Source organism: Clytia hemisphaerica, unplaced genomic scaffold (assembly GCF_902728285.1).
Source record: "Clytia hemisphaerica strain Z4C2 unplaced genomic scaffold, Clytia hemisphaerica genome assembly, whole genome shotgun sequence".
NCBI lineage: Eukaryota > Metazoa > Cnidaria > Hydrozoa > Leptothecata > Clytiidae > Clytia > Clytia hemisphaerica.
In genome coordinates this window covers 477,955-503,121 of record NW_027104166.1, presented here as the reverse complement: position 1 = coordinate 503,121, position 25,167 = coordinate 477,955, and the positions used below count along the sequence as shown (strand labels likewise).

Genomic DNA, 25,167 nt, shown 5'->3' with positions numbered 1-25,167 from the left:
GGATACAAAAATCAAAAAAGCTTGGGGTTAATAGGGTTAAGTTATCAAAAATAGCCGGCCGCATGAAAGCTTTTTTCCTTCACCCGCATTCCAGAAACACTACACTTTTTTAGACGCTAGAAAAAGGTCCCTATTACGTCATCACGCAAACCGCTTGGGGGTCCTCTTAAACAGAGGGGTTGTTTCCTCAGCTTGGAAATTAATTTTTGGAAAGTGAAAAAGTCTTAAACAAGTCTACAGCATAGTCTAACAAACAAAAAGAATCACCAAAGATCATGGCGATACATGACGTCTGGTACATGATAAAGTTTAGTGATAGTGATTAGTTTCAATTTTCTTTATCAAGAACTTTTCTTTTATTGTAAGCTTACTCAATAGGAGAAAGAAAGTACAGTTTTACTAGCGGTTAAGTCTTGAAAAAGCCGGTACAGTTACAAGAAGATTAAAAAATTAAATTTTACTTACTACGGGAATGAGATATCTTTAACACTTGAGTAATGGCAGGTGCTTATCGTTTCTTCTACAAAAGTACTGAAGTTGAATTGATAAATCTGTGATAGTTGCGTACCAACGAAAAACTGAAAAATAAGATCAAAAAATTGCTAGAAATTAAAAAAATACAGTGTGTCCCGAAAAAATCCGACAAATTTTTATAACTAGTAAAATCCTCAAGAAATTATCATTTTAACTTTCAAAGGTGTTTTCTTTTTATATAATTCTGCTCCACATCCGTTCCAATCCAATGTTGAAGAAGCTTGTGACATTAAATTGATGAGTAAGCAAACGATATCACTCTTATTTAAAAACAAAACCTTTAATGACTGAAATAAGATTAACAGTTCTTGTTCAATCAATTTGATATTAATTCCCAATGATGAATGAATAATAATTGAAATAGTAAGTGCAAGTATTAAATTTGGCATAAATTATGAGGGTTTCTTTTGTCGGGAACACACTGTATACCTGATGTCCTGATGTTTTGCCAGTAATTTTTGGAAGATTATCTCTAAAATTTAGCCCTTTACTCAAATATGTATGTTTTTGGGACGAAGAAGAAAAGGTCAATTCATATTTAAGACACAATACTAAACCTAAATTTAAACAGGTCGAATTAAAATTAAAATTCTTCCAAACTTCAATAAAATGACAATGGCGAGCTCTCTGATAGAATTTACTGGAAAATGTTTGTATGATTGTATTGTTGGGATAAAATTCAACTAACCTTTTCCAGGTTTCCAGCCGGTGCAGTAATAGATGTCACCTCCCCATCTACTTTCTTTGACCTGAAAAATAGACCATCACAAATTATTAAAATTGCCGAAGTTCCATTCCCACTTGTTGCAATAGCACACCGCTATGAAAACGTCATAATTATTACTTTCAACATTTGATCGAAATTCAATCCCACAATCTTTTTTATTTTGATTCGTAATGCGTGCAAATTATTACTTTTGTATTGTCAAAAAGTGTAATTGACTTGCAAAAGCATTTTATGCGAAGGATGGTTGGATTAGAACTCGGACAAACAGTGATTTTGATGTCTATTTTTAGAATCACTGCGGTATGCTATTTTGCAATTTTTAAATTTATCTTAAGCCGGGAAACTGATACCATGCGAGGGAAACAGGGAAACCCCTCATCTCACACTTCATAATTTAACTTTCAGCAAAAATGGCTGATTATTTTGCAATTGTCCGTGCGGAAATGTCCCGCGTCGTACCTTTCATGGTCCGCTCCCTGGCGACCGCGCTTTACCTGCCGTAGCTCTATCGAGTGTTTTATATAAGATATCTGTGAATAAGACTTACTTTAATTTTTTGAATCCATCAACGCGAACTTTAGCAACGGTGCCATCTCCTGCACCTATTAAAATATTCTGTTCAACCAATGATAAAGATAATACCCCAAGACTAAATTTTTCCTTGGCTGGTCCATAGTGGCATAATAGTTTGGTGTTCAGGTTGATCTGAGAGTGAGAAGAAAAAATACATGAGAATCTTTGCAAAAAATAAAAACATCTCGTGAATACAATCATTGACAAGATTAGTATTTGAAAATATTGCTGCCAAAGATACGTTCAAGTTATACTTTGTTTGATCAATGCCCTTTTAAATGGGGGGGTTGAGGATAGATAGCTACGGTGCGTGGATAATGAAAACAATCGAATATGCCAAAGTCCAGTGCTGGGCTATTAAAGTCATACTTCAAGTTAACTTTGTTTGCATTTTTATCAAAATTGAAACTATTTTTTGGCTTTTCTGACATGGATTATAACTACACAGTGAAAATCTAATGTTTTATACTGTCCATATCCTCCTATTAAAAACCCTTGCAAGGGTGACAATTTGATAAGCAACTGTTTTCACTCTATTTAAAAACAAAACCTTAATGGGGCCTTCCATGCTTCCAATTTCAAAAGTAGACCTTACCTGCAATATATCACCGCTGGTTGTGCCACAGTAAATATGTTTGTCATCATCTGATACCTTGAAAAGGAAAAAAAAGAAAAATTAAAATTAAAGAAGTCTAGAGAGTGTTAATATGAAGATAAATTATACTCGAGTAATATCTTTTATCGCACGTAGGCAGTCCCGGCACGCCAATATTACATTTAGATTATATACTACAAATATTCATAGTGATGTTTTCACACTTTGAATTAAAGAAGTCTAGGGAGAGTTCATATGTGACGTTTTCACATTACGCTATGTTAAAATTTTCAATAATTTTAACCGCTTTATTTTATAGAGGTTTTTAGCTTTACATTTTTTTTTTTTATTAAAACAAAGAATACGAACATCATTTTGAAAAATACGAACTAACTTGAGGTCTACTTGAAAAAAAAAAAGAAAAAAATAAAATTAAAGAAAAAAAAAGTTTATAAAAAAAAAGTTTAAGCTTAAATTACCTTTTTTTATAAAAATACCAAAATTTTAAGCCGTCGGAAGTCTTACTTTTGATTTCTAAAAATTCTTAAATTTCTATTTTACAAGTTTTGGCCAGTTCCTTATGAGTTTTGTACAAAGCCTTAAAATGTTTCACTTTCTTCATTTTGGCTATCCTTATTGCTTATAAAACGTGTATAAATAATGTCAATGTTCTATCTAAAAGTTTAATGTATTGATAAAATCCTTGATGAAAGAAAACCAAAAGGGACAGAGTTGTTCTGAGTACTCGAAAAAGTGTATAAAATCGTTTTATGATTATGAAGTTTTTTTTTAACGAACTATATAAGATTAGGTGGTGGCCAAAATCTAAAGAACAAGTTAAGAAAATTTTTATAGACTTTAAGGCTCTAAAACTTGTTTTCTTAGGAAAATGGACAAAAATGCTCAAAAAAATGCGAACATAAAGAACATTTTTAGGCTTGAAATCAAAAAAAGTTAAGAATATCTGAAGGCTTCAAAATTTTTGAATGTTCTTATAAAAAAAACGTGTAATGCAACATTCAATTCAATTTAACAAGTCCCATTCTCTTCAGGCTGAAAATATACTTTTTCATCTCTTGATTTTTACAAATCCAATTTTTAGAAAATAAAAAACACATATACCTGTATACATTTGACAATACGCTTTAATTGACCCATGTTGCAATCAGTTGGTCGAATAATTCTATTCTCCGAATCCAGGTCCCATACTCGAAGAGTTTTACTGAAAATAAAATAAAAAATAATTTGGTTAAAAAAATTCTACCGGGTGTTTCAAAAAAAACGTATACAAGATTGATTTAAAGATTGTGAAAAACTAAATTTTGCTTCACTCAAAAGTTATAAAGAAAATTCAAAAAAAATTCTTTTTCGAAAAAGCGTCATTCTTGAGAAAGAAAGTGTGTATCAATTTTTTTTCTCCTTCTCTTTTGAAAAGAGCGTGTTTTTGTTGTGGTGCGACGCAGTTAGTTGATACAGTGGAACCTCCAATTAGTGGACAGCATTGGGGAGTATAGGGTTAGTGTCCGCTAAATAGAAGTGTCCACCTTTTAGAAACTTTTTAATTATGTGCTCTAATTTTAGTATAATGTACTATTAAGGGGTTAAGTATGTAAAATTTTGGTCCAAAGTGCTTTCTAGAGACACTAGGATATGGAAGAAGAAGAGAATGATTATTCAAATACAACAATTTAGTTTTTAGGAATCATAGAAGTCTTGAGTCTCTGTAATTTATAATTTTTATGACGTAAGCAAATTCACAGACTGGATAAAGAATTTGTTCCATGAAACTTTGAAGTGTAAATAGTTTGAATAAATCGATCATGTCTAATTTTTTAAAAACTGTGACCAGTTTGACCGTTAGAGAGGAAAAAGTAGGGTTTTCGCAATTTCGTGCAAAAATCTTTGTCCACTGATTGGAGGGTTCGCTAATTGAGTAGGAAATGACCGGGGAAAATAGAATTGTCTACTAATCAGAGTTGTCCACCTTTTAGAGTGTCTGTTAATTGGAGGTTTTACTGTAGTTTTAATTGCTGTAATTAACATTTTCGATTCTTTTTTTTATTCTTTTGATAATCAAAACATTCGAATTCGAATCTTTAGGTGTTAAAAAAGTATCAAAAAAGCTTTTTTTCAGTGTTTTATAAGCTTGAATTTGATCCCCTCCTTTTTACTAAAAAATGACAGATACAATTAATTAGATGTGAATATAGTCTAGTCAATGAAGATCAGTCCTCATAATCGAAGCAACAACACATTTAACAGTTTAGCTGAGACTAGAGAAAAGGCATTTATAAGTGAAAGTAAATATTTCGAGGGTTGAAATTACTAAGCGAGAGGTAGTAAATGACGACGAAAAAAAATTTATTCTATAAATCACATACTTTCCACCAGTAACAAAGATGTTATTGTTGTTGTTAGCAAAAGCAACACAATAAGTTGTGCCAGCACTTGGTACAGCAGCTGGCGAACCACACACTGCCTCTTTACGTGGAAGGTCCCAAATAACAACACTGAAAATTTAAGAGAGAAATTTAAGAGAATTTAAATTCATGAAATTTAAGCTATTATGGACACCGTATATACTAAATGGTGTCAAAATCTTTGAAAAATATTTGTATTTGTAAAAAAATTGTATACTTAAAACAGACTAATTTTGATTGAGTATATGAACTACAAGTTGCTTGTTTCATACATTAAACATTTGGTTACACACATCCAAATCGGATGGTTTTTGTTCAAAGTCAAAAACAATGTAAGATCTGGTATCAAAGGTATAAACATCATAGGTATATATAAAAAGCCATGGAACCATTTCAGATCCTGAAAAATCGAAATAACATAATATCAAAGAACAAACCTTCCATCGTCTTGGCCGCCAAGAGTTGCTAAATATTGTTCATTTGGTGAAAATGCCAAAGCCTCAACTTTTACTTTATGTAAAACCAATCTACAGTATAATGACATACTTTCAAAGTCCCAAACAATAACATCGGCTTTGAAACCCATGTAGGTTGATTGTCCAGATGCAACATATTGACCAGACTTGGATAGAGCAACGCAGGACACGTTATCTGTATGCCCGGATAAGAATTTCTGTGAGCCAGTTGCAATGTTTTTAACAACAATAGTATTTCCCAAGGGATAGATCAAGTGTTTTTTGTTTGGGTGAGCAAGCAAGCCACCAGGAACATTTCCTGGAATAAAATGAATGTATTTTAAAGAAAAACTTTTGGCTTAGGTATCATTATTCACATAGAAACATAAACGAGCCCTTACAAACAAAAATGCTGCCAGTTTCTTGAAGTAAAGATAATAATAAATTCAGATAAACATATAATTATCCAGTCAATAAGTTTCTAGTTTCTGATAGTTTGGGAGTTTCAATAAAAACTACCAGAACTTCTTAAGTTTAACCAACCTGCAAATCCAATAGTCGAGTCAAGTTCTAACTGATCAAGATCTGCAGTTTCAACCATTTTTATGAATAAATATTTTTAGTATCTATAAATGAATCATTTGTAACATTAAAATATGCAACTATCCTTACAAAAGGGGACCAGTTGTAAACCTCCAGCGTAGACAATATGTATTTTTACTATTGAAGGAATGCAAGAAAAGCTCTTGATGTCAGAAAATAGTAAGAAGCTAAATTATAAAAACAATTAAAAAAACAACAATCACTACTAAGTTGGAGTATAAGGCTGTGGAGAGTTGAGGCTATTGTTTTTTGGAGCAACATAAAACAAAAATTTAAAAACAAAAACAAGAAGCAATACAGTAGATATACAGACAAGAAGAAAACAACAGAACTTGTATGGCTTACTGGCTATCAAGTATTACCTTGGACAACCTTCATTGAAGGACAACAACAATGGGATATTGCACTTTCTCCCATGTCTAGGATTTTTTTGTTCTTGCCTGTATTGTTAGATTTTGAATTCAGAGTATATACTGTATAATTTTTTGAAACTTTCTAGCAGCAATTTTTTCATTCTCCAAGCAACATAGTTATATGATTATAAACTTGTTGAATGTCTCCTTAACACAAATTATTTTTTGATACCTTCAGCTATTTAAACCTGTCTCATGTTAGTTGTCAATAAAAATAATGATTTTCTGAAAACCTTTAACATTTTAATAACAAAAGCAACAGAAATATTTAATATTAGTTATAGAAAAATATTTTTATGGCTTAGTATTCAAATTTCATTTGATCTTTTCTAATAAATTTGAAATCGATTTCGGCCATTTTCACAATAACGCGACTCAAAAGAGTTTTGCTTTTGACAATTTTGTACATTTGCAAATCACGTGTTACACTGCTACAATCGTATCAATCGTAACCAGTATAGCAGGTTTCGTTTCCTCAAAGAAGAATTAGAAACGGCACATTACATTTATAATGTGTGAGTGACTTTTTAAGCTATATATAAAATACCAGGCCTGCCAGGCGAATGTATTTGAAAAACTTTTAATCTCTCTTTGATCTTTCTTTTTTTCTTTTGTTAATTGCTTGCGCCATCGATGACTTGCGATGTATTTCTCATAATGAAAACACACAGATTTTACCAAGCTGTCAAGCGCATCTGGTTTATTCTAAATCAATCAGAAACGGACTTTGAACCCTTCAAACTCTTTTTCTATTTTTGCTAAAGCGTTCCAGTTTTTACTAAAAGAAAACCCGTGATCTTAGCTTTCCAGCGGTATATAACACTGTGGACACGGGCTAGACGGCAAATTGGTAAAATGCCGAACGTTTTGCAACATTTTGAAAATTGTTTGCCGACGGGAGAAAAATTTTTTTCAACTATCGAAGAACAAATGTGTCTGGAAACGGAGGAAAATGTATTTGGAGGCTGAAGGTGAAACTTTGTATGTTTATCAGAAAAAAGGGTGAGGAATTTAAAAATCACAATCGCTAATTCTAGTTCTTTCATTTTCATGTAGTTTTTTTAACTTTTTTGCTTCTTTAGCATGGGAATGTCCCAAAAAAAAGTTTTTATTTCTGCCGAAATGGATTTTCTTTTCATTTGGGGTTTCTCCTTTCAGAAAAACTTATTCTTTACTCATAAGTTTTTGTTCCTCCATTTCCAGAGGCCCCTTGAAAATGGGTCCTACCACCTTTTTTGACTCATTTCAACCTTTTCCAAGCTATTTTCTTCAAAAACAAAAATAAAACAATGCAATCTCTTCTTTTTTCAAAAAAAGATATAGAGTACCCTGCCCAGTTGGCGACCGGTCTAGTTGGCGACCGGACGTCTTTGAACCCAGAAAAGTCATACAAAAACAAACCTCTGGAGAATTTCTTTTGGTAGTAATCTGCCTTGACCTATTTCCCGTACTGTGTAAAAAAAGTCTGGATCTTTCGTTATTTTGATAAGGCCGATGAAATTTACATATGAGTTTACCGTCGGCCGCCCGCATCTCTAAAAAGCACCCGCATGAAAATTTCATTATCTTCAAAATTCCTAAAATTTTCATTATTTCTATATTTCTTTACAACTACCTACAACCTCCATCGTTGGATTCCCTCTACGCATGACCTTTTTCCCAGAGTAAACACGGGTAAACAAAGAAGATTTTTTACAGAAAATGTGACCGCCCTCAATCCTACAACTACAGCGGGCGTCACGCCCATCTATCTGCCTAACCGCCCTGGCGGCCATTTTAGTTTTTTGCCAAATCTAGCGCCACTGTAGCAATCGATCTTTATTTTTCGTTCGCAAAACATGCGTAGGGTTGAAGCGAAGCAAAATTTTTTATTTTGAGAGAGAATGGTTAGCAGAAATGGTGGATAAGGTGCTGTTGGGAAAATAATGAATAATGAATAATGAAATCATGCCGCATCTATTTTTGGGTAAGTTCACGACGGTAAACTCATATGTAAATTTCATCGGCCTAAATTAAATATTTTACAAATATTTTTATATAAGGCGCCAATCACAAATATCTTCATTTCGCGTCCTCGTTGGGTCTAAAAAGTGAGTCGGTCGGTCGGTCGGTCTTAAAAATTTTCGGGTTTACATACGACCCAAAATGGCGCATGTAATGATAAAAAAGTCAAAATGCCGCGAATGCTAGAAGTCGCTCGCAAAAAATCGGCATTGATAAAATTTTTGAACGAAGGAAACGTCATTGACAGAAAAAGTCCGACAAATTTACCGACTCACCGACTCAATTCTACTCAATTTTCGAGAGTCGGTCGGGCGACGCGAAACGAAGATATTTGTGATTGCCGCCTAATAATATTTTAACACCATCAAAGAATTCTCCCTCCAAATTTGAGGTCTCTAGCTACAATAGAAATAGAGATATGCAAAATTTAAGAAGCATGACTGGAAAATTTCTTTGTTTTCTTTTTTGACACATTTTTCGAATTTTTCCAAGCTATTTTCCTAACCTTTTTTTTGACATTTTTAGTCAAATTTTTGACACTAAAATTTGAATATCTTTACAACCACTAATCCTTTGGAGGCCTATGACCCCTGATTTTCTTTCTTTTTCAAAGCTCTACAAGATAGGATAGATTTTGAAAAAAAAATTAAAACTTGAAAAATCTTCTGGAGTTGCTAAGCTGGCAGAAAGTTGGATCCTGAACTCAGAAGCTCCTCTATTTATTTATTTTTACCGGGATGTTATCTCATTTAATTAACCCTGACACCATTATACCTGACAGGATATTTCCCCATTGATTGCACACTCGAACAAGCAGGATTCCCCAGCACACAGCACCTACCAGCCCAGCCTACAACACAGCCATTTGCCTCCTTGGATACTTCAAAACAATGTTGATCTTTTTATTTACAGTTGACTCGCTTGTTCAAACCTTTTACAGTCAATTCGTAAACAAAATATTATTTAATCGAGACTAATCTGATTTGGATAATTATGCAAAAGATGGTAGATTTGATTAAGAATAAATTAGAATCAATCTCTAAAATGTACGGAGCCGAAAACGGAGGAGAAGGAACGAAATTTTATCGAAACAGATACACCTTGGATTTTTTGTCAATCCAAATTTAAAATTTACAAGCTATCAAACTGGTAGATTCCCCTATCAAAGGGTGACTCTTCAAAATGAGTGACATGGCAAGGAAGATGCTCGATGAGCTGATGGGAACAAATAGAGATGGTGAGTGTCTTTGCTTCATTTTTTTAATCTAAAACACACAAAGAGAGACAAAATTAAAAAACTTTAGCTTCTTCTTTATACCGTTGACAAATATTAATTCTTGTTTCATGTATCAAAATGACAATGGGATTTTTTGCCAAAGTTGTTCATCAGCCTCCAATTTCCTCCTTTTGCCTATAAAGTGGAATCAACGGCTCTCGGGTCGGGTGGTGCGAGGACCCTCCCTGCCGACGCACCTGACTGTCTGGTGTATTTGTCCGGTGGCAAAAAGTATCATTTCCCTACACCGGACGCAATTAGTCCGCTGTCAGTCGGGTGTTGCATACAGGGAATTTTGGACGCCGGACATTTATGAAACAAAAAATTAAGAAACACGGGACACACACCGGACTGGTCATGTCCGGTGTTTTGATTGTCCGGTGGAAAAAATATCCTTCTCCGACACCGGACATCCGACTTCCTTAAGTCCGGTGTAGGTAGCGACTCCAGAAGTCATGCAACTTTCGTTGACGTCAAACCAAATGTTTCATTTTTCCGTGAACTTTGAGCCCTTGGAACTTGTTTTCTATGTATGCTAAAGCGTTCCGGTTTTTACTAAATGAAAAAGCCCGTGATCTTAGCTTTCCAGCGGTATATAACACTGTGGACACGGGCTAGACGGCAAATTGGTAAAATGCCGAACGTTTTGCAACATTTTGAAAATTCTCTGCCGACGGGAGAAAAAAAATTAGCAACTATCGAAGAACAAATGTGTCTGGAAACGGAGGAAAATGTATTGGGAGGCTGAAACTTTGTATGTTTATCAGAAAAAGGGTGAGGAATTCAAAAATCACAATTGCTAATTCTAGTTCTTTCATTTTCATGTAGTTTTTTTAACTTTTTTGCTTCTTTAGCATGGGAATGTCCCAAAAAAAAAGTTTATTTCTGCCGAAATGGATTTTCTTTTCATTTGGGGTTTCTCCTTTCAGAAAAACTTATCCTTTACTCATAAGTTTTTGTTCCTCCATTTCCAGAGGCCCCTTGAAAATGGGCCCTACCACCTTTTTTGACCCATTTCAACCTTTTCCAAGCTATTTTCTTCAAAAACTAAAATAAAACAATGCAATGTCTTCTTTTTTCAAAAAAAGATATATCTTTCGTTATTTTGATAAATATACTAAATATTTTTATATAATAATATTTTAACACCATCAAAGAATTCTCCCTCCAAATTTGAGGTCTCTAGCTACACTAGAAAAAGAGATATGCAAAATTTAAGAAGCATGACTGGAAAATTTCTTTTTTTTCTTTTTTTGACACATTTTTCGAATTTTTCCAAGCTATTTTCCTAACCTTTTTTTTGACATTTTTAGTCAAATTTTTGACACTAAAATTTGAATATCTTTACAACCACTAATCCTCTGGAGGCCTATGACCCCTCATTTTCTTTCTTTTTCAAAGCTCTACAAGATAGGATAGATTTTGAAAAAAAATTAAAACTTGAAAAATCTTCTGGAGTTGCTAGTGTAGAGATTGTCCGGTGTTAAAAAAAATTCTCATTTTACACCGGACTTTCGCGTGTCCGGTATGCGTTAAGTCCGGTGCGTCGGCAGGGTCCTGTGGTGCGCGGTTGGCAAACAATATCATACTCCTCCATCCAGAGGATGCATCGTCTCTTATTTTCCCCCTATTTTATACTTTCCTATCTTCTATCCTGATTTTCTGTCTTTCTCAAGTGTTTCTAACTTACGCCAACGAGACACGACAGAAAGTTGTCATTCACAAATACTAATAGTTATAGCATGTAATTTACAGACTTTAATTAAGAAAGCTTCCAACCCTACCAGTGCCCCTACAAGGATCCCTACAGGATCCTAAGTTAATTCACAGGGTATGAATGCCCCTAGGAAGGCCTTTGGCCTTATATTGTGACTCTTAAGCTCCAACCCTAACCCTAACCCTAACTGATAATAACCAAACCCCCGTCTAGGTCCGCGGATTGAAAAATTTCACTTGCATCCTGGAGTATGATATCGTTTGCCAAACCCTCAGGTGCCACGCCACCATCACCAGCAGTTCGGAATCGGGTGCTGCACCAGTAGTCGTTGTTTTGTCGGGTGCTGACTTTTCTAAATTTGCGAAAACACCAGACAATTAGAGCACCTGACAGTTGGTTACTAGATGGAAGAAACTAAGTTTTCTTGAAAATTCAAAAATTTGTGAGGGTCTGTGTTTCTGGAAAATTTGAGGAGGATCTGTGTTTTTTCAAAAATTTAAAAGGGGTCAGGGTTTTCGTAAAGGTTTGGGGTCTAGGCTTTCTTAGGATCCAGGGTCCAGTCCGGGTCCTGGTTGTATAGTACGTCAATAAAAAGAAAGAAAAACTTTAATCTCTGAAGTTCTCTCAAGAACATCAAAAAATCCAAGAATCAGAAAAACACCTTGTTTGAAAAGAGAGTAATTTTATCAAAAACGCGCTGGCTCACTACAAGTGGGCGGTAGAAAGAAGAAACCGTTTTACCGCCCTCGAGAAATCGCCCCCCACCCCTGTTACATGTCGAGTGCTGTTAGAGCTCTCAAGATATAGCACCCAACAAAGTGCACCCCCGACTAACGAGTGCACCTGCAGGACGTAGTGGAAAACGTAAGGTATGAAGGCTGATGGGGGAATGTTCCTTCCTTACTAGTAAATTTAGGATCCTCAGATAGAAAAATCAAAATTTTTTCCTGATTTCACCATGAAAAGTGGCCAAAATGACTAAAAGTAGACGAAAAATTGGAAAATTTTCTAAATTTCATCCTGAAAATATATCATAAATTGTAATTAAAAAGTTGGCTCTGTCAGATACACCTTGTCTTAAAAATTATGTATATATATAACCGGTTTTAATCATTTTCCTAATTAAGGTAATAACGTTTTGGGATTCTAAATGTACCTTGTGGCTGTAACCCTGTCTGTGTTGAATTTTTCTTTTGTTATTTTGATACATTAGAAAGCATTGAATAATAGTTTCAAAATCAGTGATGTTGCAAATTAAAGTCTGTCCAGATATAATTGGCAGTGGAAACAAGAATGCCTGTAACTTTTGATAGTCAAATACAATTATGGAAAAATTTTTTTGCTTGTTTTAGAGAATTAAAAGCGCTATATTTGAATGTATTTTTGGTTGAAAAATTCGCGATTTTTAGCGGTTAAATTTGCGATTGCAAAAATTGAGCTTTTTTTCTACTTATCTTCCGAAGGACTTTTCTGTTTGCCTTGAAATTTAACAAACTTCTTAACCTAAGGTTGAACTACCACTGGTATAAAAATGAAAGTTATAGCATAAGTAGAAATAAAGCTCAATTTTTGCAATCGCAAATTTAACCGTTAAAAACGCGAATTTTTCAACCAAAAATACATTCAAATATAGCGCTTTTAATTCTCTAAAACAAGCAAAAAAAATTTCCATAATTATATTTGACTATCAAAAGTTACAGGCATTCTTGTTTCCACTGTCAATTATATTTGGACAGACTTTAGTAGTGAAAATTTGTTTTATATTAAGCCTATTTTCACTTTCTTTGATTTATGTCCAGACAAATCTTTGGCCTCCTCATATGAGGTTGAGCATCTTGTTAGTGATTTCTTTAAAAAATATTTTCAGCCAAAATTACTGTAAGTATTCATCGGTAAGAATGAATTTATTATTTATTTTTATATATATTGATTTGAAACATTGTTAATATATAACGCAGGAAAAAATCGTTAAAACACACTCGTGTGAAAACTGATTTCCAAGGGTGGGATTTGGTGCGTGAATCAATTATCAACTAAATTATCAATCTGCAGTCACAATTTGACTTAATTCTTCTTAACTTTGAGTGTTGTAATCTGATACTCAATTCAATATGGTGTAAACACTAAGTGTGTTATTTACAATTTCACACCCATGTCAAACACGAACCAAATCCCACCCTGGGAAATCAGTTTTCACATGAATGTGATTTAACGATTTTTACCTGTGTAACTAGATGAGGATTTTTCCTAGTCTTCAGATTCTAAAGCTTTACTGTCATGCTCTTTTAAGAATCCACAGTGTGCCTCATGTGTCCATAAGATCTATATGACAGTATTTTTAAAAAGAAATTGTATAAACTACTGGAATATCGATTCTTTTATTTGCTTTTCTGGGGTTTGATTTATGAATAGGTCGGACTAAGGCTCTTATATCTCAAAACACACTGTAAGTATTGTGTGTATGCAAGAAAAAAGCAAAGCCTGCATCATTGCGTAAATTTGTAAAAAAGTTAATTGAAGAGGTACAAGTGGTTTGGTGAGTTCAACTTATTTATTTAGTGTTTTTTTGTCTTCTTACTAACACGAAAGAATTACTGTAAAGTATAGGGGACTGTCTGAAAGTTTTAAGAGAAACTTTCTTTACCAGGAAACATATTTCATGAATTTCATATACTTTCAGATATAAATACTCATGCTAGCAGAAACCTTTTTGTGAGAAAAACTTTGCTTTGATAAATGTCTCAGTTAATAATAGATTTTAAAGACATTTGATTTTGATAATTTTAATATGCAAAAATCATTTAGCAATAAAGATTTCGATTTCATATTTCCTGGAAAAGAGATTCTCTTCTGACTTCCTGAAATTTGCGGCATGTGAAATTCAAAAGTACTTTAGCTCATTGAACCCCTATTATTTATTGCATTTAAAAATTGCGTTCTTAAACTTAAAAAATCAGCCACATTTTGTGACCCTCCAAGCGATAACAAAGACACAAAATTGTTGCCGGCAACCAAGGCAACAAAAAGTTTTTTGAATTTCACAAGCCACTTTCTTATCAAATTCTAATACTTATTTTTTGATTGACTTTTAGGAGCTCCTGGTGCTAACTCAACAAAATTTTCTGACCCAGAAGTTTGCAAAAGTTACCTTTTAGGACTTTGCCCTTACGATCTTTTCCACAATACTGTAAGTTTTTCTTGAATTCACAATGTCTCTGTGTCTGTCACAATATTTATTCACTTTTATAAGAATTCAGATTTTAAGGACCTCCCCATGATTTATTACTTTCTAAACGGCCATTCATTCCAAGTAATTATCAAACACAATTGCAGATAGTCTATGCCCAATTGAACCACCTCTTTAGGTGTTATCAAATGGTCCATGGGTCACGGCACTCCTTTGCCTCTACTGGCAATATTCAGACAAAAACAAGCGTGACATATCGTACCCCTTCCTCTGGAATGGTTGTAGTAAAAACAAGGTTTATCATAGAGGATACTTTCAGGCTTTAGAAGTGTTTTCATTTTACTTCGAGTACTTTTACTGAGCAATACCCCACTCTGATATCTTATGGTATTTTTCGTGGTCATAATAATAATACTCATCTTTAAAATAAAAGAAAATTAACTTTATTTCTCATTTCCAAAAAAGAATTGAAATTGATAATCGCTCTGAAATATTTCAATCTCCCCAGCTCAATTTTATTTTTTATTTTTTTAGGGGTCCTTCAAGTCAAGTAAAGTAAGTTTTTCTTTTCATATTCTTTCAATTTTGCAATGTCAGTATCACTTGTTAATGCTCCCGTTAAAGGCAGAATAAGATGGGCCCTCCTTAACAAAAAGCTCATGAAACAATAAATGACAGAAAGAAGAATATTTAGTGTAGAATGCGTGATAATTTCTGCACTTTTTATGCTAAACAACGCTTCTTTGTTTGTAAAAAACATAATTTAGGCTCAATATTTGTTGTGGGTCATAACAAGCTCCCAACCACACATTGTTGTTGACAATTTACCTCTGCACGTGTTAACCCTATTTAGCCTCAAGCTTTTTTGAATTTGTATCCCCAGGGGGGGGGGTAGAATCTACCACTCTCGATTATTTTTTATCTAGAAGGGCTATGGACATGAAATTTGGTACAGATGCTCTCTATGATGACACATATTCTGGAATAAAAAAAATTCAATGATGTCATTCAAAAATTGATGAAGTCATCTCAAAATTTCCACCTGGGAAAAAGCCAAAATATATGGTTTACAAAAAATGTCTATTACAGTCGAACCAAGATATTTAGATTCTGTTTGAAGATTCTAAAAGATAAAAGGTTGCTCTTTAAAATAGTTGCCGGTTTTGTATTTTGTATGAAGATTTTATCTTGAAATCTGTGCTGAAGATGAGTAAAATTTTCAAAATTTGATGACGTCATAAATGATGACGTTATAATTTTCAAATGTTCTTGTTTAATTTTTCAAATTTAGATTGTCAATACCTATCACGTGTCAAAATTTGAAGATGATTGAATAAATAGTTCAGAAGTTATCAGCACTTTTTTAAATTTTGAATTTTAAGCGATTTTAGCTGGGTTTTAGGTCATGTTTAACGATAAAGTAATAAAACCTGATCTGGACAACCTGTGACCCTAGAATTCTGCACAAATACTGTTAATAAGATTTTGTTAAAAGTCAGAAAGTTTCGAGTCGTTTAAAAATTTTTTCTCCGAGATATACACAAAAGAATTCCAGCGTGGTAGATTCTAACCCCCCCCTGGGGCTAATAGGGTTAAGTTAGAAGAAACGATAAACTCGGTATGTACAGGGTTAAGTTAATTTATGAGAAAATTTCATTAAATGAATAAAACTTCACATACAACTTCTTCACTTCAATTTATATAATTCTTTTAGAAATTGGACCTTGGCGTGTGCACAAAGGTTCATGATCCAGCTTTGAAGGCTGATTATGAGTTAGCTGCCAACGGCAAAGAATATGAATATGAATTTGAGGTATTTATTCTTGGTTTCAGATATTTTCAACTTCAGGTGGAGCAAGCCTCGAAATAACGATTTCGTTCGTCGGTCAGACAAAATGTCCGATCAAGGTTGCTTTAGCTTGATAATTATGATTTTCTGGTCGGACAATATTCAATATCCGACCGTTATTTCAAGCCCTGACTCTCAGATTTAGTTGATCAAACTTAGCTTATCAATATTACATTTGGGCCTACAAATGGTGCAAATGATAATTAAGATGAGCCCACAATGATTTCGATAGGAGTATTATATGGGAGATTGGCCAGGGTTGGCAATTACGAAACAGGTATTGCTAGGTAAGTTTTTCGAAGCCTTCTCTATTAAAACCCCTCTAGAAACTACCTAGCTTTTGATGTCACACTTTAAATAGAGAACATGGTTTGTCTTAAATACAACCATTGTATCCATAAATAAGCCCACTTAGGTCAAGTTTCAAGTCAACAGAGCTCTAAAATAATTCTATGCCAAAATATTTTTTCAGCAATTTGGCAACATTTCTAAATTTGTTGAAGATTGTGATCACAAAGTGGAAGCCAACAAAAAACGTCTTGAAGAAACACAAGACCAGGAGCAACTTGCCCCTGAAGCGCTTGCTGTCCACGTGTTGAATGAGAGCATTGGAAAGAAATTATCACAAGCAGAAGAATTAGGTAAATACAGCATTTTCCTGTAGATAAATCCATCCAATTGTATTTTGTTATTTTTTCCTATCAATCCCATGGTTAATGTATCGATATTGAGGCATTTTAGATTTCCTACTCCACGAAAGTCCCTCTTTTTATGATTTAAAAACTGGAATTGTTTTTTACAGCAATGTATAGAAATTCACTCTGTCGATTTTTCATTTTATCAGAAAAAAAGATTTTTTTTCATTTTTTTTCTAATTTTTTCAGGTGCTGAAGGAAACGTGGAAGAATCGATGAAAATTATGGCAGATGTAGAGGAGCTAAAGAATCAAAAACGAAAAGCCGAGGTCAGTATATAATAATATCTACCTTATCGGGGAAAATTTTTGTCGGGGAAAAATATTCGTCACTTGCTGGTAGTTGGTAAACGCATTAAGGCCGGGGAAAAGTTTCGTCGGGGAAAAATATTCGTCATTTGGCCAAAATTTCGTCACTCTTCCCCGACGAAGTTTTCCCCGATAAGGTATGTTCTTCTTAAGTTTAGTAAGGATTATAAGCCACAATTTTTAGACAAAGTTTTCTAGCAGTTTCATAATTTTCGCACAGACATTTGAAAATGGCTGCAATAAACTGGCGTTTAAAAACCACTCTTTCCTTGCTTTGGGTTTTTCAAAATCCAAGACCCCCTTGATGTATGTTACTAATCAATCTCATCATTCTCTGACTCCAGGAAGCATATCGTAACGCAGTACCAGCGACACAAAATCAACAACAAAAATTACGTGTTTGTGAAATCTGTGCTGCTTTCTTGAGCTTGTACGATAATGATCGAAGATTGGCAGATCATTTTGGTGGACGGTTGCACATGGGTTTCATTGCAGTGCGCGATAGACTGGAGGAATTAAAGGTCAGATTTGTTTGTTTTATATCAAGATTAAAACACTCTGTGTAATGGTACGATCGTGCAAAAACACAAACTTCCGAACATTGTCCATTCCTCTCAATTTTCTGAAATTCAATTCTCTCTTTCACTTCAGGCAATCGTCGAAAAGAAACGTGAAAGTAGACGTGGCAAGCGTGATAAAGATCGAACTGATAAAGGCAATGATCGTGGTGATAAAGATCGTGGTGATAAAGATCGTGGTGATAGAGACCGTGGTGATAGAGATCGTGGTGATAGAGATCGTGATCGAAAAGATAGGCGTCGCAGTCGTAGTAAGAGTCGTGAAAGGCGCCGGGATCGTGACAGAGACAGAGACAGAGACAGAGATAGAGATAGGGATAGACGCCGTAGCGAACGAAGTGATCGAGATAAAGAAAGAGATCGAGACAGGTATTGAATTGTTAAACTTTGAAAGGGGATAGTCAGAAAGTTTACATCTTACGCCTGCACCACTTAAAAAGAACGCCCACGGGCGTCCCTTACGCCTTTAGATTCTTTCGTTTCTTCGTCCTGAAAATACCACAGACTTTATACGGTTAACTCTCGCTCATTCGAACTCGAACGGGAAGTCTGATTTGTCCCAATCACAGAGAGATTCGAATTATAGAGAGTATTTCTGTTTGAAGGTAACTGATTTGAATTGTGAAAGAATCAGTACTGTAATTCATGATATGCACCATTGCAATGTCTTCTGCGGACCCAACAGCTGATTGGTTGAAAGTGACGTATTGACTGATTTTACTTCACTTACAATCAGCTATTGGGTCCGTGATGTAATGTCAGAAGACATTGCAGTGGTGCATATCATGAATAGAAGTTTGGATTAGCGAGAGTCCGCTTCAATTTCTAGACACTCAATTTTCAATTTTATGAGGAAGCAATAACAACCATGTAGAAATTCATTTTCAGAGAATTAAAATCATCATATTTCAACTACAGAAAACATTTGGAACCAACTATAGAAGTTGTCTATAAACAGGAATTTAATTTGAAAATTTATGGCATACCTGATAGTCCATAGTATAACCCAACGTGATAGTTTTGGGAAAAAAGTTTAGTGCTTTTTATCGTGTTTTGTTTTCAACTGGTAATCAAACGAACATTGCTTCTCTTATCGTTTAGGAAGCGTCGAAGCAGAAGTCGTAGCCGAGATCGTGACCGAAGGAGAAGTCGTCGTAGTCGGAGTCGAGAACGTCGAAGGGATCGAGATAGAAGTCGGGATCGTTCTCGGGATCGAAGAAGGGACCGAAGCCGCGATCGCCGAGACCGAAGCAAAGAACGAAAAGGATCGGATACGGTCGCAACGGAAGAACGTCAAACGGAAAACGATATCGAGAATAGGTCGACTGGCAACCCGGATAGTGAAAAAAACGGTGATACGAATGATAGGGTACCTCAACCACAGGTAGAATCAATGGATCAAGGAGAAGGAGAAAATTCCACAGACAATCAAACGAGTTACGAGAATGAAAGCAAACTGAATGATTTGAACGGTAAGAATTCTCCGATTTCAGTAATACAACATGGGTTTTGTTTTATTTTTAATACGCTAGAACTCTAGATTCTAGACTGATGAATTCTGATAAAGTCCAGTGAATATGTACTTGAGGTGAACGTGAATATGTAATTGAGATGGCATATCGGATTTTTAGACCGGCGAATCTTAATTATGCTTAGACTGTTGAAATTTGCTACAAATCTGCTACAAATATTTCTTTATAAGCAACCAGGTTGTTTGAGGCTTAATTCCCAAAATCAGCCAAAGATATGTTTTATGGGCAAACGACTAATAACAAACAACCCAGTAAGCATAAAATGGTATAATATTAGGTGTATTCATACTCTATAGAAAAATTTTCAGAAACTGAACGATAACATGGTATTATTATAAATTGATCCACTACCAGTACTGCTCTTCTAAAAAATCTTGTATTAATTGTAGGGGGGGGGGTGGAATAAGCAGGGGGTGGGTTGGGTACTCCAGATAAAAATCAAAATGGGGGGGGGTCGTAATAAAGTGCTATTGACCTGATTTTGCTAAAAATCCCTAGGAAAATGGGACAAGCTGGAGTTTTTACAAGCTCTTATTCGATTTAGTTGGTCGTTAAGATGTAGTAAAAGAATCTTATTACTTTTTCTAAAGAACGCGTCATCTCTATCACTTTAAATGACCAATTAGTGAAGTATCTTGTAAAAACTCCATGGGCATCGCGGGAAAATGAAGGTTTTTGGCCAATTTTGGCACTTCGTAGCATAAAGGTCACAAAATGGGGGGTCATAAAAAAGTCATATAGGGGTGATTTGTTTCCAAAAATCGCAAAATGACCCTCCCCCTACAATTAAGAACACAAGAGTAGTCTAAGGTTTTAAATGCAGGTCAGTGACTATAAATGAAAAGTAACCTTGTCCTAACTAGAGCCACTATCGCCAATACACCTTTTCGACCGTAGCCGCCAATTGTCGCGCGGGCATTTTTTTGTCCGTTTTACCACCCTAAAACCGTCCTAGAAAAGCCTCATCCTCGTGCTTAAATACAATAGAAAAAAGTGTAAAAAATGTTTGGATCGAGTTTAGGGTGGTAAATTAAATAATAAAGTGGCTACGGTCGAAAAGGTGTATGGGGGATTGGGGGAAAGTTTGGTGAGAAGGATTTTTTCATTCTTGATTTTCTTTATTTTTCTTTTGTATTTCCAGATGAAAAGCCGACGAACGAGGAAGAAGAAGAAACGATCCGAGCCGAAGACTACTAAACTTTTTGAGTAATGATTTTCAATGACTTTTTTTTTTTGTAAATATCCCAAACACTTTTAGAAAATCGGAAAGATCACAATTAATTTAATTTTTAGCTCATTTCTTTTCGCCGGTTGAATATTTTGTTTGTGCTCAGCGTAGCTCCTTTTCGATTGTTGTTTTTTCCCGAGGCTTTCTTCTCGCTGTCATATTTAGCTATCTCTATCCCAACACGCGGGCTTATTCACCAGCCACATTGTATGGTTTTTTTTAACACAAAAGTATTGAATACAGTATGTGGCCCCCAAAACGGCGATCAAATTTGAAACTTCTCTCAAATCTAGAGGAAAAGAGATTTTACAAAAATTTTTGCTGCATGAAAACCTTTAACATCTCTACTTTATTTCCTGGAAGTTCCTTTTCAAAATTTTCAATTTCAACAATATTTTTCAATCGCTTAAAGATAGGTAGCTTTTTTCTAATGGCCCCCAAAACGGAGGTTTGAAATTTTAGCGATTTCTCGAGATATCTTAAAGATATGAATACAAAATTTTGACCATAGTTTTTAAATATGATTTAGAGGGTTTTGGGCATAAATTTATCTGATAAAATTTTTACAGTATACCCCTGGTTGTCAAAATGCAGGTTTGGGGCCCCCAAAACGGAGGTGTAGCTAAAATCAAATTATTAAGCCCGGTGGTAAAAGGGGGGGGGGGAACTATGAACATATTTGTGTTTTCCCTTAAATTTACGACCCGATGGATGTAAAATTTATGATTTTTATGAAATATTTCAAGATTTTCAATATTGCAAAGTCCAAACTGAAAACTTAGAAATTTTCAAAATGACAATTTTGATTTAACAACGTCTTAATCAAGTTTTTGAAAACAAATCTCTTTTGAAAATAGTTCCATTCATGTATGGAATGAGCTGTGAAAATTTTAGAAAAAAAGCTTAACTGAAACTGAAAATATTAAGCTTTAAGGTGGGAGTCACATGAAGAATGGAGAAAATTGAAATTTTACATTTTTCATCATAATTTTTGAAGCAGAAAAGATTTCTAAATGAAACTTTCCAGAAATGTAATATAACAATAGACAATGTGAAAATTTTAAAAAAAATTCTAAAAATAGCCAAGACGGGGGTAATATCAGCCAGGGGGTAATACACTATCAAAATACTTTGGCAGCGTTTCAGAAAAATCTATAAAAGCTATTCCAAAAATTTTTTTTGGAAGTTGCTAGTATTTGGATAAGCTGTGGAATGAATGGATAATTTTTTCAAAATTTTATTCCAGGGGGTCTGGAACCTAAAAAATGGAAAATTTGAGTTTTAAAGTCGAAAATTGATTTTTCTAGATTTTTTCAAAAATCTAATCCATTCATTCTATAGCAAACCATAAATGGAGCAACTCCTGAAAATTTCATGATCATAGCTCTTTCCAATCCTGAGAAAACGTTGCCAAGGTGTGCGAAAACCCCCTGAAACCTATTTTGAGAAAACGGTCCGTAAAGTCAGAAGTTGATATATCTCTCTATTTCTCTGTAATAAATCGACCGTTTTACAAAATTCTTTCTCTGTTTGACAAAAATGGAATAAAGTTCTATTTTATATACTTTAGAAAAGGCTTTCAAATATCAAAATAGTCCAGAAATTCCAACTTATCACTTTCACGTGATGTGCGCCAATCCTTAAAATTTTGCGCCAAACTCCAAGTCAACATTGATTTAAGTCATTTTAAGTGTGTTTTCACAACAAATACCATATTTTCAATGTAATAGATCATCCTAGTATATTTTCCTCACTGATTCTGTCAGTCATAAGTTAATTTAAAGTTGATCTGTTGTGATACAAGAATCCACTTGGACATCTAGCCGTGCACGATTTCTCGTGAATGTAAATAATCCAGCCAGAGGGCGCGAAGGGAGTGTCGCAGACCTTTAATAATTCATCACACACAATTGTTAAACCAGCCTCCAGGCTTTCAATTCCCTAAACACTTGGACATTTAAATAGATACATCATTGAATATGCCTTTCATCTCTTTGTCCTTCAAAGTTTTTCGGTAGGTGTCGTCGTCAAACTAAGTTCATATCGAAAACGTTGAGTTTGAGAATCAAGTCTTTGGTTTCACCTAACTCAAGCTGTCTTAGTTGAGAAGAATGACATTAAAGAGTAAAAATTGTCATCAGTCAATCCAACATTTCCCAATTAAAGCAGTTTTCATAGTCAAAACACTGGCTGGCTCCAAAATTTGTATGTTTTTAAAAATATCACTTTTTTGGCTACCATCTTTGATATTAGGAAATCCCGCGAAAAAAAGGCGGTATTGACTTAGACGCCCGAAAAGGGCGTAAAAAGATCTTTCGTTTGGTATGTCATGATCCTATGTTTAGATCTGCTATAAAGAAATCAGGCCCTAGCAACGGGTATGATTTTTCGTTGCTAAGGAAAATACTTTAGATCAGGGTCTAGAAAAAACGTTATATCTCAGGAAATATAAATGCTATGGCCTTAAAATTTTCAGGGTGTGTTCAGAAAGGGTATAGGGTCACGAAACGCGCAAAATCCCGAAATCGATATTTTTTTCACCAAATCTCAAAGCTTCATGTGACTCCCACCTTAAAGATATTTTTCTCCTATATTTTGCAAAAAAATGACAGAATTTGCCGTTTTTGCTGATTCAGCAAAAAATTTATATATAATGCTAATTTTTTGTTATAAATTATTAACTCAAGGTGATAGGAATAGAATTCCAAGATTTTTTGCTTTTTCTCATATTTAGAATTTTCGGTTTTGTCAATGCTGATTCTAGGGCTCCAAAATACTAGTTGACCTTCAAGATGCTATATCTTTTACCCAGCCTCTAAAGTCACAGATGTATTTGCATTTTCTGAACGGCATTAGGTGTAGAAAGTTTCCTATACCCCGTTTTCATAACTTATTTTCAATATCTAAGGAGCTAGAGTGAGTTATATGCAATTTTTATCCAATTTTGGTGTTAAAATATTTCCTTTAGACGCAAATATGTTATTTTGAATCCGTCTCAAACCAGCAAAAACATGCTTATTTTTAAGTATAACCATTCTTTCAAAATAAACAAAAATCGTTTAATTCTGATAAATCTACAAGTCAGAATCTTCATTTTAATGAAAACCATCGTTTTGGGGGCCGTCTCCGTTTTGGGGGCCATATACTGTAGAACTCGAGTTCTGTTTACTCTCGGGTACCTAATAGCCGCCCACCACCCCGCTAATTAATTTTTTTGGATTTTTAGGAAAATGTTTTTGAAAGTTTCCTCTTTTGTCCTAATTCTGCTGTATTCCACCAAGGATATTTTATTCCAACCCTCCCCCCCCCCGCTTATCAAGTTTTTTTCCACCCCCCCCTGCTTATTCCAACCCCCCCGGTTATTAGGTACCCGAGAGTATCATTACACCATCAGCCACCGTATTATTTTTCTCATAACATTGTGTACATTACTGTGTTGTGTAAGAGATAGTACTTATATGTCCACCGTCCAAGCCAGAAAAAATTCAACAGGAGATTAGAAAAAGTCATAGAAATAAAACTATTTCTCAAATCTTTCGAAGGGAAGAGGGAAGGTGCTTTGTCTGCTACCAAAGTCGAAAGAGCCTCGCATACTCCTGTATTCCCCCGTTCGTAGCTATAGCATGAATATTCCATCTCAGATGTTTTATAACTGTGTGGGAGCTGAAATTTTGAGGATTGGTAGGGTCTGTTCCAGTGTGAACAATTTCATTAGTGCAAGTATGTCTCTCATTGATAGAGCAAAGAAGCAAGGAGCAAAGATTACACGGTTGGAAAAAGTTTTGAGGAAAATGTATGGTCGCCATCAAGTTTTGAGAACCTTTTTCAGTAATGCGAAAAAATTTTCAGATTCATTACTCCACAACTAAACAACAACAAAATTTTGGACTTGTCACTGTTTCTATTTTACTACCACTCGGTTACGGGGTTCCGAACCGGGCTCTCGGTCAACCTTTCAACCTCTTCTCTTTCTTTCTGCTGTACTTCACTGTATGGTCAGAACTTTTTTGTTTACAATTTGTTTTATTTTAATCCCTTTTCTCTGTTTTTTTTATGTACGAAATGTGTACGAAGTGTCTGATCAACACTATTTCTTCTTTGGTAAAGATGACGGGTGGCTCGCGGGCGCCAGAGAGTGCTTACTCTTTGTACCACACCTGACCCGGGGGGGGGGTACTAGGGTTGGTGAATGAGGGGTATGTGCGGACGGGACCTCCGAAAACCGACCCTTAGAGAGACCAAATTTTAGTGAAAAAATGACCCTTAGAGAGACTTTTTCGAAAAATTTTCTCTGATTTTCAAAAATTTCCTACCCTTAGTGAGACTTTTTTGTAATTTTTTCTCTCAAAATCAATTTTTTTTTCTAAAAATCGTGATTTTTCCCACCCTTAGAGAGACTACTTTGAAATTTCCTGATTTTTGTAACCCTTAGAGAGACTTTGAAAGGTGAAAAACCCGACCCTTACCGTCCGC

General features: G+C 34.7%; 2 protein-coding genes across 2 annotated transcripts in view; one reads left to right on the top strand and one right to left on the bottom strand.

Annotated features, from left to right (window-relative positions):
• The window catches only part of LOC136814213 (cilia- and flagella-associated protein 52-like), a 13,820-nt gene extending 7,891 nt beyond the window's left edge, over positions 1-5,929 (bottom strand). Inside the window, exons 1-7 of the mRNA XM_067070729.1 lie at positions 5,848-5,929; positions 5,287-5,623; positions 4,811-4,939; positions 3,552-3,651; positions 2,430-2,486; positions 1,809-1,966; positions 1,223-1,283 (exon numbers count right to left, since the gene is read on the bottom strand). Coding sequence (XP_066926830.1) covers positions 1,223-1,283; positions 1,809-1,966; positions 2,430-2,486; positions 3,552-3,651; positions 4,811-4,939; positions 5,287-5,623; positions 5,848-5,905 — 900 coding nt within the window. The 5' untranslated portion in view covers positions 5,906-5,929. The remainder of the gene's footprint in view (positions 1-1,222; positions 1,284-1,808; positions 1,967-2,429; positions 2,487-3,551; positions 3,652-4,810; positions 4,940-5,286; positions 5,624-5,847) is intronic.
• Positions 5,930-9,386: 3,457 nt separating this feature from the next.
• Positions 9,387-20,752, top strand: LOC136814212 (putative RNA-binding protein Luc7-like 2). Its single transcript, XM_067070728.1, has 10 exons — positions 9,387-9,561; positions 14,410-14,504; positions 15,039-15,059; positions 16,219-16,317; positions 16,826-16,994; positions 17,238-17,317; positions 17,701-17,877; positions 18,008-18,303; positions 19,036-19,406; positions 20,608-20,752. The coding sequence occupies exons 1-10, from the start codon at positions 9,507-9,509 to the stop codon at positions 20,661-20,663; spliced, it is 1,419 nt and encodes a 472-aa protein (XP_066926829.1). The 5' UTR covers positions 9,387-9,506; the 3' UTR covers positions 20,664-20,752.
• The last annotated feature ends 4,415 nt before the right edge of the window (positions 20,753-25,167 follow it).

Coding starts and splice junctions, on each gene's coding strand:
- LOC136814212 (XM_067070728.1), top strand. CDS start 9,507: ATGAGTGACATGGCAAGGAAGATGCTCGATGAGCTGATGGGAACAAAT. Junction 9,562..14,409: donor GATGGGAACAAATAGAGATG/GTGAGTGTCTTT, acceptor ATTGACTTTTAG/GAGCTCCTGGTGCTAACTCA. Junction 17,318..17,700: donor ATCAAAAACGAAAAGCCGAG/GTCAGTATATAA, acceptor CTCTGACTCCAG/GAAGCATATCGTAACGCAGT.